Source organism: Rhodofomes roseus (assembly GCF_022264815.1).
Source record: "Rhodofomes roseus strain CIRM-BRFM 1785 chromosome Unknown C8Q71scaffold_2, whole genome shotgun sequence".
Classification (NCBI taxonomy): domain Eukaryota; kingdom Fungi; phylum Basidiomycota; class Agaricomycetes; order Polyporales; family Fomitopsidaceae; genus Rhodofomes; species Rhodofomes roseus.
The window spans coordinates 680,128-692,505 of record NW_025952958.1 but is presented as its reverse complement, the minus strand read 5'-3'; the positions used below and the strand labels follow the sequence as shown (position 1 = coordinate 692,505).

General features: G+C 57.3%; 9 protein-coding genes across 9 annotated transcripts; 5 read left to right on the top strand and 4 right to left on the bottom strand.

The window, feature by feature from the left end:
- Positions 1–63: 63 nt before the first annotated feature.
- C8Q71DRAFT_794005 (uncharacterized protein) lies at positions 64–959 on the bottom strand (the record flags this gene model as incomplete). Its single annotated transcript, XM_047925515.1, has 5 exons — positions 64–105; positions 162–392; positions 446–611; positions 672–793; positions 849–959. 5 exons carry the CDS (start codon positions 957–959, stop codon positions 64–66), a joined length of 672 nt encoding a protein of 223 aa, XP_047783633.1.
- A 106-nt stretch (positions 960–1,065) lies between these two features.
- On the top strand, positions 1,066–2,820 carry C8Q71DRAFT_209299 (26S proteasome subunit P45). Its single transcript, XM_047917037.1, has 8 exons — positions 1,066–1,171; positions 1,222–1,795; positions 1,853–2,145; positions 2,204–2,372; positions 2,425–2,493; positions 2,547–2,602; positions 2,679–2,715; positions 2,772–2,820. The coding sequence occupies exons 1-8, from the start codon at positions 1,139–1,141 to the stop codon at positions 2,777–2,779; spliced, it is 1,239 nt and encodes a 412-aa protein (XP_047783632.1). The 5' UTR covers positions 1,066–1,138; the 3' UTR covers positions 2,780–2,820.
- Positions 2,821–3,541: 721 nt separating this feature from the next.
- C8Q71DRAFT_733555 (pyrroline-5-carboxylate reductase dimerization-domain-containing protein) lies at positions 3,542–4,775 on the bottom strand. Its single transcript, XM_047922339.1, has 4 exons — positions 4,246–4,775; positions 3,934–4,183; positions 3,812–3,883; positions 3,542–3,755 (listed from the first exon to the last, which is right to left on the bottom strand). Exons 1-4 carry the CDS (start codon positions 4,369–4,371, stop codon positions 3,628–3,630), a joined length of 576 nt encoding a protein of 191 aa, XP_047783631.1. The 5' UTR covers positions 4,372–4,775; the 3' UTR covers positions 3,542–3,627.
- A 188-nt stretch (positions 4,776–4,963) lies between these two features.
- Positions 4,964–5,677, top strand: C8Q71DRAFT_853125 (glycosyl transferase; the record flags this gene model as incomplete). Its single annotated transcript, XM_047926900.1, has 3 exons — positions 4,964–5,300; positions 5,356–5,494; positions 5,551–5,677. 3 exons carry the CDS (start codon positions 4,964–4,966, stop codon positions 5,675–5,677), a joined length of 603 nt encoding a protein of 200 aa, XP_047783630.1.
- Positions 5,678–5,820: 143 nt separating this feature from the next.
- Positions 5,821–6,879, top strand: C8Q71DRAFT_699387 (S-adenosyl-L-methionine-dependent methyltransferase; the record flags this gene model as incomplete). The annotated part of the gene is made up of 4 exons (XM_047920069.1): positions 5,821–5,943; positions 6,002–6,238; positions 6,304–6,372; positions 6,430–6,879. The coding sequence occupies 4 exons, from the start codon at positions 5,821–5,823 to the stop codon at positions 6,877–6,879; spliced, it is 879 nt and encodes a 292-aa protein (XP_047783629.1).
- Positions 6,880–7,082: 203 nt separating this feature from the next.
- C8Q71DRAFT_853123 (nascent polypeptide-associated complex, alpha subunit) lies at positions 7,083–7,843 on the bottom strand (the record flags this gene model as incomplete). Its single annotated transcript, XM_047926899.1, has 4 exons — positions 7,083–7,102; positions 7,159–7,432; positions 7,486–7,563; positions 7,625–7,843. The coding sequence occupies 4 exons, from the start codon at positions 7,841–7,843 to the stop codon at positions 7,083–7,085; spliced, it is 591 nt and encodes a 196-aa protein (XP_047783628.1).
- Positions 7,844–8,305: 462 nt separating this feature from the next.
- On the top strand, positions 8,306–9,302 carry C8Q71DRAFT_209291 (uncharacterized protein). The gene is made up of 2 exons (XM_047917036.1): positions 8,306–8,350; positions 8,408–9,302. The coding sequence occupies exon 2, from the start codon at positions 8,451–8,453 to the stop codon at positions 8,997–8,999; it is 549 nt and encodes a 182-aa protein (XP_047783627.1). The 5' UTR covers positions 8,306–8,350; positions 8,408–8,450; the 3' UTR covers positions 9,000–9,302.
- On the bottom strand, positions 9,303–10,819 carry C8Q71DRAFT_209617 (uncharacterized protein). The gene has a single exon (XM_047917038.1). It carries the CDS (start codon positions 10,449–10,451, stop codon positions 9,606–9,608), a length of 846 nt encoding a protein of 281 aa, XP_047783626.1. The 5' UTR covers positions 10,452–10,819; the 3' UTR covers positions 9,303–9,605.
- C8Q71DRAFT_733494 (uncharacterized protein) lies at positions 10,777–12,129 on the top strand. The gene has a single exon (XM_047922338.1). The coding sequence runs from the start codon at positions 10,890–10,892 to the stop codon at positions 11,982–11,984; it is 1,095 nt and encodes a 364-aa protein (XP_047783625.1). The 5' UTR covers positions 10,777–10,889; the 3' UTR covers positions 11,985–12,129.
- The last annotated feature ends 249 nt before the right edge of the window (positions 12,130–12,378 follow it).

Sequence of the window (12,378 nt, the reverse complement as noted above, 5' to 3'; positions counted from 1 at the left end):
ACCGTTGCACAAGGGGTCGCATACAAAGGCCGAGGGACTACAGTACAAGCAAAGGACGATCCTTCACATTCGCGCGTGGTCATCGTCCATGCGTGCACGGGGAGCCTAGGTACCAGGACCGTCAGCAAGCACAGTCAAGAAACATCGCTCGCGACACGCACCGCTCTCTCGCTATCACCCTGATCGTCGGGTGAGCGAGCACGCTTAAGCGGGTTGTCCGCCGTCCCTGCCTCCTTCCAGTCACCACCTCCACCAGCGACCGCGCCAGGGCCGTCCTGAGCGTCAGCATAGCGCTCTTCGACTTCTCTCCTACGTTCAATTTCCAGCCTCTGAGCCTGGGCACCCCAGCCTCCACGCCCAGGATCGTAGTCCTGGCGATGCTCATCACGCACCTACACTCTACACGTCAGAACATGCGAAGGTGCTCCAGTGTATGACGACGCACTTGCCCACCGCTCTTGCCTCGACCAAACTGTCGACCCTCCCGGTAGCCAAGGTCGAGGTCGCACCGGATAATTCGCTCGTCCAACTTGGTCCCGCTTACGTACCGTAGACATGCAAGCGCTTCCGCATGAGTGTAGTATTCCACGAAGCAGAACCCACAGGGCGTTCTGGGCGGGTCAGGCAGTCAGCCTGCTGCTCGGAGCGTGTGGCGGAGAGCGTGCACTGACCTTGTGTTTCTGTCCAATCCCATGATGATACGCTTGATGCCACCGCCCTCTTCCGGGCTCGTGCATTTTGAGAATATCTCATAGATCTGCTCTTCTGTAGTATAAAAACTCAAGTTACCAATCTGCGCGGGAGTGCGTTAGCACGAGCGAAGGTAAAGTAGGAGAGGTTGTATGCACATATAAGGTTGAGGACCTCGCCAAAAGCTCGTTCTGCTTTGAGCGGTCAACTCGGGCCTGCGAGTCCTTGTAGTTCGAGGGCTGGTCGAGGGGCGTTACGACGTGGGCCATGGCTCCCCCAAAGTGCTCGTCGCTGTGAATTCTAAGGTCCTGGCTAAAGTTAAGCGCTCGAGGAGCGGTAGCTTATCCCACGTGACCACGAAGTCGCGTCGAGCCGCGTCAGCGCAAGACGCGACAGTCCTTCGACGAGCCCTACCACCAGAGTTCTCTACTTGGAATCCGCGACGACCATGGATGAAATTGGGATTGAGATTCAGAAGCAGGTGTGTACCCCAGCTCTATCTGCTGCTCCCGTTGTTCATAGCGCGTTCAGGAGCCGACCTTTGAGCATGTCGTGACCGAGAAGGCGGCACTCTTCCAGGAGCTCCAGGAGGAGGACTTGTATATCAAGTACAAGAAGTTGGCCCGGCATCTGGAGATGCTCGACATCCAAGAAAGCTACATCAAGGACGAGCAGGCAAACCTGAAGCGTGAACTCATCCGCGCACAAGAGGAAGTCAAGCGCATCAAGTCTGTACCACTAGTTATTGGACAGTTCCTCGAGCCCATAGACCAACAAACTGGGATCGTCGGCTCAACAACAGGGTCGAACTATGTCGTCCGAATCCTCTCTACCCTCGACCGCGAGTTGTTGAAGCCTTCTTCATCTGTCGCACTTCACCGACACTCCAATGCCTTGGTCGACATCCTCCCACCAGAAGCAGACTCGTCTATCGCCATGCTGGGGAAGGAGGAACGGCCTGATGTTACGTACCAGGACATCGGTGGTATGGACTTGCAGAAGCAGGAGATTCGCGAAGCGGTGGAGTTGCCGTTGACGCACTTCGATCTGTACAAGAAGATCGGCATTGACCCACCGCGAGGTGTATTGCTGTACGGTCCTCCGGGTATGTCTATGATCCTGAACACAAATCAAACAGTAGCGACTAATGATTCATTGCTAGGTACTGGCAAGACCATGCTCGTCAAGGCCGTCGCACATCACACCACCGCATCGTTCATCCGTGTCGTCGGCAGTGAGTTTGTGCAAAAATACCTCGGCGAGGGACCTCGCATGGTCCGCGACGTCTTCCGTCTCGCACGCGAAAACGCCCCCGCAATTATCTTCATCGACGAGATTGACGCCATTGCCACGAAACGTTTCGATGCGCAGACGGGCGCCGACCGTGAAGTGCAGCGCATCCTGCTTGAACTGCTCAACCAGATGGACGGCTTCGACCAGGGTAGCAATGTCAAGGTTAGTCCTGTGTCGCCGGTTCCAGGGGACGAACCTAAGATATGGTGTTCTTGCTTAGGTGATTATGGCGACAAACCGGGCAGATACCTTGGACCCTGCTCTGCTTCGCCCCGGGCGTCTGGATCGGAAGATCGAGTTCCCGCTTCCTTCGCGCCGCGAGAAGCGTCTCATCTTCCAGACATGTACGAGCAAGATGAACCTGGGCCCCGACGTTGATCTCGAGGATTGTCAGTATTTTTGGAGCCCGTTCGTCGAGAGCTCATGCTGACCCTCGTGTAGACGTCTCACGGCCGGAGCGATTATCAGCCGCGGAAATTGCATCCATCGTTCAGGCCGCAGGTCTGCACGGTATGTCGTCATTCTCGAGAATATCGATTCGCTTCATAACTCATCTCCTCCAGCTGTTCGCAAGAACAGATATGTTGTGCTGCCAGCGGACTTCGAAGACGCGTGGAAGGTACGCGTTGTTTGCTTGTGTTTGTCCCGTGTTCGCGCGTCTATAAATTCTCATTTCTCTTTCTTCCCACACACAGGCGAACGTCAAACGCGTCGACGAGACGTTGGATTTCTGTACGTGCCTTCACTTCCTTGCCTCTATCCTTAGCAACGCTGACGTGCGACCGAAGACCGGTGATCGTTTCGGTGTTGTGTTACGGTGTTGTGTTACTGGTGAGTGTACCCCGTTTGGCCACGTCGCGCAACGCTCTAACATGACCTCGACAGGCTCTCGTATGTGTATCATCGGACAATGCAAACCTCTTCGCATCCTTTCTAAGGCTTTCTTGTGAGCATCTCCAGAGAAGCTCCTTCACTTTAGCGTCCCACCGCCGTCCCACGGAGTGGCGCTCATTCTTACGAGCGAGATGAACGACGACTGTCTATCCCGTGCTTATTTTTGCCTCTCTCTTCATTGGCTTGCGGGCCACTGGGTGGGTCTTAGACCTGCTCACATGGAGAGAGTGGTTCACACGCGGGGCACATCTTTTCGCGTGCTTTCGGTGTATACTTTGACAAGCTCAACTGCGCAGCACAATCCGAAGGTTCAATGTACATATGGTGCGTGCCAGCATGTTCCATTGGGTTCCTGCCTCACTCACCTCTAGGGTTCTAGTTCAAAATATATTTCGGATTGTGAGTACGTGGTAGTGATTCCTGGTTTGCCGCGCCTGGGTTCTGTCTGGTTATCGCTCTCCAACACTCTGGGTGACGTCCATGTCTCACACGTTCATCCTCATTTTATGGGAGCAAGAGTGATATGTGCATCTTTCGCAGGATGTATTACCCGTCGCCTTGGCGTTCCCCTCAATGTAAGGGTGATCGAATATGTTTGACGGTGACATCTGTCGTCGCGTTCTCTTGCACTTCTGAGTACATATGTCGCGTGTATCGATGCAGTATATAGTGTACATCAAATTATATTTTGTACAAATGCTGGTACAAATTCCAACTGGGTGTCTTTTCGTCAATGATTGAGCGAATCAATCAATGTTTGGCTGGCTGTCCCAGCTCTGAAGCTCTTTCCGTGGCTATCTGTATCGCACGAGCGATGGTGGACCGCACACGGCCGTCTTCCATGGCAAGTAAACCCGCAATTGTGCAACCTCCGGGTGCTGGAGCGAAGGAGTGTTCAGCACCCGGACTGGGACCCAACGAACGGAAGACGTACTAGTCACCGAATCCTTCAATTGTGCCGGATGCATGCCCTGCTGCAGCGTCATGCGCGCAGCTCCTTGCAGTGCTGTTGACGATGTCAATACCCTTACCACCATGAGATCGGACAGGACGTACTCTGCGCAGCGAGTTCCAGCGCCTCCGCGCGCGGCAGGCCCATCATGACGCCTCCGTCGGCCATCGCCTCCAGGAAGATGCACGCAAAGGCGGGGCCGGAGCCCGCAAGTGCGGTGCACGCGTCGAAGTGCTTCTCCTCGAGGATCCGGCAGCGGCCGATGGACGAGAAGATGTTGAGGATGATGGATTCGTCGAGCTCTGGGGAGGAGGACGGGGGGAGGGTGCTGACGACTGTCATCCCTTCTCTGATCTGTGCGGCGTTCAGTGCATCGAGCGGGACGGGGTTGGTGGGAGGGGAGAACGACGGCGCACTTTACAAGGCGTGTTGGGCATCGCTCGGATCACCTTTGTCGACGGAAGGACCCATGCTGAGATCTGAGCGATGGTGACTCCTGCGAGGATGCTGATGAGGAGCTTGCCATCCAGTGCCTCCTTCATCCCCGGCTCGTTCAGGATGATATGTGCCTGCTGGGGCTTGCAGCTGCACGATCGGGCGTACCTGCATGAGAGCTGTCGCCCGTCCTGGCCATTGAGAAACTCACCCAAGGATCACCACACTGGCTGACTGGACCGCCTCCACATTCTTCCCTTTGACGATCTCAACCTGGTAGCCGAGGGCGCTGGGTGTGTTGAACGCTGCACGCAGCTTTTTGGCGCTTTCTTCCCTACTGACGCACGCGAGGAAGCGCGACGGGAGGGACTCGTCCTCCAGCTCTCGGGGGGTCAGTGTGCCCGGGGTGTGTGATTCCCACTTCGCAGCGGGGTGGAAGCCCGTCGCGGCCTTCGCGTCCAAGCTGGCGAGGACGCCGGAGATTATGGCGACGCCCATGGTGCCGCATCCTGGTCAGCTGCCGTCAGCACAATGCAGCGTGGAGGCGGGTGACTGGTGACCTAGAACGCAGAGAGTGTAGCCCATCGTGGGTGGCGCCGGGCAGGCAGATGAAGTAAAGGTGCAGCGCTGTCAGAGACACTAAAAGCAGGGATGAGGACGGCGTCCAGAGACTCAGACTCAGCGGGTGCAGCAGCAGTCATGTCCGGGCCTCCCAGCACACCCCCACCGGCCGAGTCGGGCCCAGCGACTGAGTCATCTCCGCGCAAAAAACATGCCTTTGTGACTGTCGGCTCTACTCGCTTCGATGCGCTTGTGCAGGCCGTGCAGACGGATGCGGTGTTGGCGGCGCTGCGCACGCGGGGGGTCTCAAGTCTGACGGTGCAGGGCGGCGAGGCGGTCAGGGAGTTCAACGCGGAGCAGCTTCAGGCAGCCACCGCGGGCGGCGCACGGTATGGGATCGACGTCGAGGCGTGGGCGTACAAGCCGTCGCTGCAGGAGGACTACGAGCGGGCGGATCTGGTGATAAGCCATGCGGGTACGACTCTCCGCGTCGCCTCGCAGTGTGCTCCGTACGCTGACAAGACGTGCAGGCTCCGGCACCATCCTCGACGTGCTCCGGCTCAGGAAGCCGCTCGTCGTGATCCCCAACCCGTCTCTGCTCGATAACCACCAGCAGGAGCTCGCAGACGCACTCGCGGACCTCGGCCATCTCAAGACGTGCACCGTCGAGTAGGTTCTCTTCCTTCTCCGCACACGACTTCCCACCCACACGCTTCTGCCTGCAGTACCCTCGCGCAGACTGTTGAGTCGCTGGACGAGGCCTCGCTGGTGCCGTTCCCCCAGTTCGACGGAAGCAGGTTCCGCGAGATGTTGGATGAGGAGATGGGCTACCCTCCCGAGCCGCCAAAATGACTTCGCGCGCGTCCGCGACGCGTCCGAGTCCCCGGCTTCTCCGCCAACCCCCACCACTGCTGATCCGTCCTGCTATCTGCACACTAGTCTTGTATCTGTACAACGCATATATCGATACCCGGGCATAACTTTATCAGCGGCCCATGCCTGCCGCCACCGCCGTGAAGGCTGTCACCGTGTCGGACGACCCGCAGGTGTACGAAGACGAGCACGTCCACTCTGTGTACGACGAGATTGCTCCCCACTTTTCGTCCACGCGCTACAAGGTATGCTCTCCGAGTGTTCAGCCTCTGTATTCACGGAGCAGAAACCTGTGTCGGCTAGCCATGGCCCATCATAGCACAATTTCTGTCGTCTTTGCCTACGGGGTGGGTCGGACTCGACTCTGGGACGGGTAACGGAAAATACCTGCCACTGCCACAAGACCGCCCGGGAAGCGTTTGGACGGTTGGACTAGACAGGAGCCGCAACTTGCTGGAGATCGCACAGAACGCAGGCGGCATACAGCGGGAAGTGGTATGGGGGAACGTCCTGGAGATACCGTGGAGGGCAGGGGCATTCGTTCGTATGCTCGGAAATCATCCTTACCCGTGCTAGGAGACTAGATCGTATGTTGTGTCTTACAGGACTACGCGATATCAATCGCGACGATCCACCATCTGTCCACGCCCGCGAGACGGAAATTGGCAGTACAGGTACGTTCAATATGTAGTGCCATTGCGTGCACGGGTTATATGAACAATTCTATGCAGCGATTGATTGAGAGTATCTCGCCCGCTCATGGTCGTGCTCTGGTCTATGTATGGGCTATCGAACAAGACGAACTCTCAAAACGGAGCATCCCGACGGAATGCAGTACAAACAACCCCGTCACTGATTCAGCGAAGGGAAAAGATGTATTCGTCCCATGGGTCCTCTCCTCCCGGTCTGCCAGCGAGGAGAAGAGCAAGATCCCAACATCTCACGACGCCACTGCAGAGGCAAACAAGGTCTTCAACAGGTACTACCACATGTTCGCGCAAGGAGAGCTCCGGCAGCTGGTGGAAGAGGCAGCGCGAGATCTAGGTCTGTTGATTGGCAGCGCAGGAGAGGGAAAGGGTGGAGACGGTGACGTTCCTGTTCGCGGACTGGAGATCGCCCAGGATGGGTGGGAGAGGTCGAACTACTTTGTAGAAGTGAGACGCTGGCAAAGCATTTCCTGACGACTATGCGTGTGTGCTGTCAGATCACACTCGAACATTCGACTTTTGAGCTTTCGCTGGAGGACGGGAATAACACCGGGACGACGAATAGTGCATGGCACAGATTCACTGCAAGTCCGCCATGAGAAAACCCGCGAGGGATGTTTTTGCGTGGATGTAAAGCAATGCAATGCGAGGACAGTATACAGCAAACTACGCATGGCCTACTCGCTGGCAGCCATGACTGCAGAGATCGCCCGTCAGTGTCCGGACACCACTGCACGCGACATAACAACTCACTAGCATTGATCAGATCACCACCGCTCTCCTTCAGCACACGCACGGCCTTCGCTCGTGAGCAGCCGACCTGCTGCATGACGAGCTCAATGTCCTTTGGCTCGACACCCGTCTCATCCACGGGGCCCTCCTCCTGCACCTCCTCGAGCTCAGGGATGTCATCGTCGTCATCGTCGCCGTCCGCCACACCGGAGGCGTCGATGCTAGGCACGCCCGCGCCGCCGCTGGCGAGTTGCTGCGCTGCGTTGAGCTGGGCAGCCTGGTTCATGTCCTCGATCTGGGGCGACGGGCATGAGCGTTGTGACCAGGAAAGCTAGGCCGAAATCGTACCTTCGCCTCGCCGAACACGATGTAGCAGTCGCTGTTGGGCGACTTGTACACGTCGGGGGTGGCGATCACGAACAGAACCTACGTCGCACGCACGACGCCGTCAGTCTCGCTCCGCACGTCTGCGACTCCGCACACGCACGTTCTTTGGCCTCCGGAGGGTCACCCGCGTGATGCCCTGCACCTTCTTGAGGCCCAAGCTGAGCAGCGCCTTGCGCGCCTTGCGCTCAGAGCGCGACTGGATCTTCTCGAGGGCGGCCTGCGAGGTCGGGTCCTCGTCGTGGTCGTGGTCGTGATCGTGGTCGTGGTCATGCTCGTGCTCCGAGTGGTCGGACTGGACCTCTTCGATGGTGGCAGACATCTGGGCGGAGAGTGACGCGTCAGACTCGGTGCGTGTCGCGGTGGTACATCCAGGTCAGAGGGGAGCCATCCATCGTCGGATGCAGCTCTCTCTATCTGAGACTGCGCATACGGGACGAAGACCTGCAGCAGACACTCACGGCGGATCTTTTGGTTGAGGATAGGTTCGGGGCCGAGCTCGATGCGATGGACGACGAGGAGCAGGGGCGCGGGCGCGCTGCGGTAACCCTAACCCAGTGGCGGCTGTTTGCGGGCGCTCAAGTTGCAGCCACTGGCATTTCCCCCACAGATCTCCAGTGGATCGCATTGCTCCCTGTTCTGTCTTTGCTCACTCCCAGTAGAGACGTCATGTGTGTTGGTATTCACGATATATAGAGCTAACTCAACATCTTCAGGGCCCACCCAATTGCTACACGTCGTCGAGTGTTGGTCGTGCCACAGGCAACTGCCCTACACTTCCGCAGAAGATACACCCTACCTACCGCTAGGTCGCATTCCGACGTCGGCGGTGAGTGCAGTTGTCGCGTTCAGTTACTTATGTTCCCTCATTCGGAGTGAACTCCAGCGTTCAACGCCTCCTCCTCAGGCTCCATCTCCATCGATCGACCATGATGGAGTCGCTGCAAGGGATGCCGTTGTCCTACAAACAGCCCGTCACAGCCCATGACCTGCCAGATGAGATTCTGGCCGAGGTTTTCTCGTCCGCTGTCTCGCCCATATCGCCCAGGCCGGGGGTAGTCGATGTTTCCCAAACTATCACTACATTGGCCCGCGTGTGTTCGTACTGGCGCACAGTAGCCGACCAGGATGCACGCCTGTGGACGACAATACTCATCCGCGGGACGACGACCGCTGAGAAGTTGCGCCTATCGGAGTACCTACGACGCTCACGCACATGCCCCATCAAGGTCATCGTTGCTCCTTTGCATATCCTGGACGATGACTATCGTTGCTGCATAACGGGGCTTCAGCCCCACATGCATCGTATCGTACAACTGTTTGTCAAGATGAACAACAGTTGGGTTATGAAGGAGGTCATCAATTGTCTCACAACCGCCGCGCCTCAACTCCGAGAGCTCACTCTGGGCCTCGTCCAGCCTGAGCTGGATGTCGACGCACTGGCCAATCCCTTCGACATTTCAGCACCAGATATTTGAATCAACGCTTCCCAATGGTCTGCGCTGTTTGACGGACACACGCCCGCGCTGCGTACACTCTGCCTGTCCCCCGTGTGGCTTTCGCCGTTGCCGTCCATTCTGCAGCTTTCGCCGTTGCTGTACATTCTGCAGAACTTGTGGCATCTGACATTGGCTGACAATCTCGAGTTTCCCATCTCCGCGGACCAGCTGTTGGACATACTCGGTCGCTGTTCCGAGCTGAAATCCCTCACTATACACCATATCCATCCGTACACCCTCAAAGCGCAGCAGCGTATCATCACTCCCCGAGTCGAAGAAACTATTGCTCTTCCTGCTCTCGCCCGTCTACTCCTCTTTGGGCAGGCCATCATGGACGCCAGTCGTTTCCTACGGCGTCTCTCCCTCCCAGCTGCAGCGACCAAGCAGATCACCACCGCCGTGGTTGTCGACAGGGTTCCCATTGAGAGCATACAGGATACACACAATGTTGTCTCTGCCGGCGCCAAGACCGACAGTTTCTCAAGTTTGGTACACACCCTCGAGCTTTATGCACCTTCTCCCGACCAATTTGTCTTCACCGGCTACGCCACTCCCAGCGCGGAGGTCTCCACAGACCACAACCCGTCAACCTCCACTGGCCGAGCGTTGCAGAACCACGAGGTGACCCTCAGAGTCAGACTCCCCTTCGCGCGTCCGGAATATACGTTGTCTATTCTCGAGGGCGTTCCCGCCAGAATGACCGCTCTGCACACGCTCGTTCTGCATGGAGCCCTGATCAGCATGTCGCACGGTAGTTGGGACTTTCTTGCACCGCCCATGCGGAACTTGCGCATACTGCGCCTCGTCGAGCTTACCGCGCACGATGTTAAGGAGTGCGTGACCGCGCTCTGCCTCGCGCCCGAAGCGAAGTTCGGGCCCTCCCTCACGCGCCTGGAGATCGTCTGCCCTGGCGGAGGATTCGACAAGCCGCTGAGGGATGCAGTGGAGATGGCGGTGCGAAGTATGAGCGGACGTGGTAAACTGGAGACGCTGGTCGTGGTCCCGGGCGAACAAGAGTCGAGCTCGGCGGCGGACTGGGAGAGTTTGAGGGAGTTGTGCACTGTGAAGGTAGGCGAGAATGATGGTGCGTGAAGGATTATGTGCCTCTCGCTGTCCTGGAGTCTGTTGGATCGGCCTTTCACATGTTTGTCGGAATCTCACTGCATCCAGTGTCGTATTTTCTGTCAATAGATTGCATTCTTTCTTGGTCTGCGCTGCACGGGACATTCGCGGCGGAAGCTTTGGCTGAGGATAGTTTTGGGGCCGAGCTCGATGCAACGGACGACGAGGAGCTGCCGAGCGAGCGCGCCGTGGTAACCCCAACCCAGTACCTTCCTCCTCCTCCTCCTCCCCGGGCGCTTCACTTAAGCGATCTCCGTGGTTGGTTCTTGAACCGTTCTTCAGGACTCCGAGTCGATGATCACTGCACATCCTGTGCGTGTCCTCGTCCTCTCTGTTGATTCTCTGGTCGGCCTCAGTGTTCACTAGTCACTGCGAGCACATCATCACGTGTGCGTAGGCACAAACTCTAACTGCAAGTCTGCATGGCGTTGCCTATAATAGGCTCGACGAGGGCTTGCTCGAGGGCACAGGGCGTCGCGTCCGTATCAAGCTCTCCCTTCTTACCTCCCCGTTGGCTGCCAGAAGGCGACCTTGCAAATAGTCGACATCGGCGTCACTATCAAGCATTCTGAGGACAACTTGACCGCGCCAAGTTTTCTACGCTCAGGCTTTACAGACGTGACATCCCCGCCAAAGCTCTGCAGTTTGGCGTACAAGGTGACTGCCATCGTGATCCAGTTGTCTGTGCTCCCTCATTGAGGTCGAAATATAGCATTCAAACGTTCACTCCTCCATCGATCGACCACGATGGAGTCGCTGCAAAGGATGCCATTGTCCCACAACCCGCGCGTCACAGTGCATGATCTACCGATCGAAGTTCTGACTGAGATTTTCTCGTCCGCTGTCTCACCCACATCGCCCATGCACATGTCGGGGGTAATCCACGTCTCACAAGATATCATTACATTGGCCCGCGTGTGTTCGTACTGGCGAATAGTGGCCGACCAGGATGCACGCCTGTGGACGACGATAGTCATTCGCGGGACGACGACCGCTGAGAAGTTGCGCCTATCGGAGTGCCTACGACGCTCACGCACATGCCCCATCAATGTCATTGTTGCTCCCTTGCATATCCTGGCCGACGACTATCGTGGCTGCATAACGGGGCTTCAGCCCCACATGCATCGTATCGTACAACTGTTTATCAAGATGAACAACAGTTGGGTTATGGAGGAGGTCATCAATTGTCTCACAACCGCCGCGCCTCAACTCCGAGAGCTCACTTTGGGCATCATTCAGCCTGAGCTGGATGTCGACGCACTGGCCACTCCCTTCGACTCTTCAGCACCAGCTCTCCGAACCATCGATTCCCGACGATGGTCTGCGCTCTTTGGCGGACACACTCCCGCGCTGCGTACGTTCTGCCTGTCCTCCGTGTGCGATGTTTTGTCTATTCTCGAGGACCCTCCCTCCGGAATGACCGCTCTGCACACGCTCGTTCTGCACGGAACCCTGAGACGCGCATCGTACGCAACCCAGGTCAGATCTAGAATGTCGCACGGTAGCTGGCACGGCTTCCTTGCACGCGTGCGGAACCTGCGCACGCTGCGCCTCGTCGAGTTCACCGCACAGAATGTCCAGGAGTGCGTAACCGCGCTCAGCCGCTCGCTCGAAGGAGAGCCCGGGCCCTCCCTCACGCGCCTGGAGATCGTCCGCCCTGGCGGGGGATTCGACAAGCCGTTGAGGGATGCAGTGGAAATGGCGGTGCGGAGTGTGAGCGGACGTGGTAAACTGGAGACACTGGTCGTGGTCCCGGGCGAAGAAGAGTCGAGCTCGGCGGCGGATTGGGAGGGTTTGAGGGAGTTTTGCACTGTGAAGATAGGTGAAGATGATGGTGCGTGAAGAATGATGTGCCTCTTGCTGTCCTAGAGTCTGTCGAATTGGCCTTTCCCGAGTCGGGACCTCAGCTGCGTTTGTCGTATTGGCTGTCAATATCTTGTATATTTTCTTGGGTACCAGGGAACAGAACACGAACCTATTATGTAAAGATTCCGCATGCCCACCGACCGCTCACGTCCACAGAATCGACGTCAACGAGCGCTGGTGCGCGTGCCTAATTCAGTGTTATGTTGAGGTTCGGCGGCGGGTTGTCCTCAGTGTAGTTGTTCGGGTTCGGGAAGCGCTTCGCCCAGTTCGGTCCAGAAATCCGTCACATACCGAGACCGCCAGTGAACATCTCGTCCGCCATGTTCTGGTCCTACTTCAGCACTGACAAGTCCAGCAGGTGGATACCATA

Excerpts from the sequence above, each read along its gene's own strand:
- C8Q71DRAFT_209291 (XM_047917036.1), top strand. The coding sequence starts at position 8,451 with ATGATGGAGTCGCTGCAAGGGATGCCGTTGTCCTACAAACAGCCCGTC.
- C8Q71DRAFT_733555 (XM_047922339.1), bottom strand. The coding sequence starts at position 4,371 with ATGAAGGAGGCACTGGATGGCAAGCTCCTCATCAGCATCCTCGCAGGA. Across the intron at positions 3,884-3,933 it reads GCTGGAACTCGCTGCGCAGA|CACTGCAAGGAGCTGCGCGC; the intron begins GTACGTCCTGTC and ends CATCGTCAACAG. Across the intron at positions 3,756-3,811 it reads ATTGAAGGATTCGGTGACTA|CACCCGGAGGTTGCACAATT; the intron begins GTACGTCTTCCG and ends CCTTCGCTCCAG.
- C8Q71DRAFT_209617 (XM_047917038.1), bottom strand. The coding sequence starts at position 10,451 with ATGTGCAGTGATCATCGACTCGGAGTCCTGAAGAACGGTTCAAGAACC.
- C8Q71DRAFT_209299 (XM_047917037.1), top strand. The coding sequence starts at position 1,139 with ATGGATGAAATTGGGATTGAGATTCAGAAGCAG. Across the intron at positions 2,494-2,546 it reads TCAGGCCGCAGGTCTGCACG|CTGTTCGCAAGAACAGATAT; the intron begins GTATGTCGTCAT and ends CATCTCCTCCAG. Across the intron at positions 2,603-2,678 it reads ACTTCGAAGACGCGTGGAAG|GCGAACGTCAAACGCGTCGA; the intron begins GTACGCGTTGTT and ends TCCCACACACAG.
- C8Q71DRAFT_733494 (XM_047922338.1), top strand. The coding sequence starts at position 10,890 with ATGGAGTCGCTGCAAAGGATGCCATTGTCCCACAACCCGCGCGTCACA.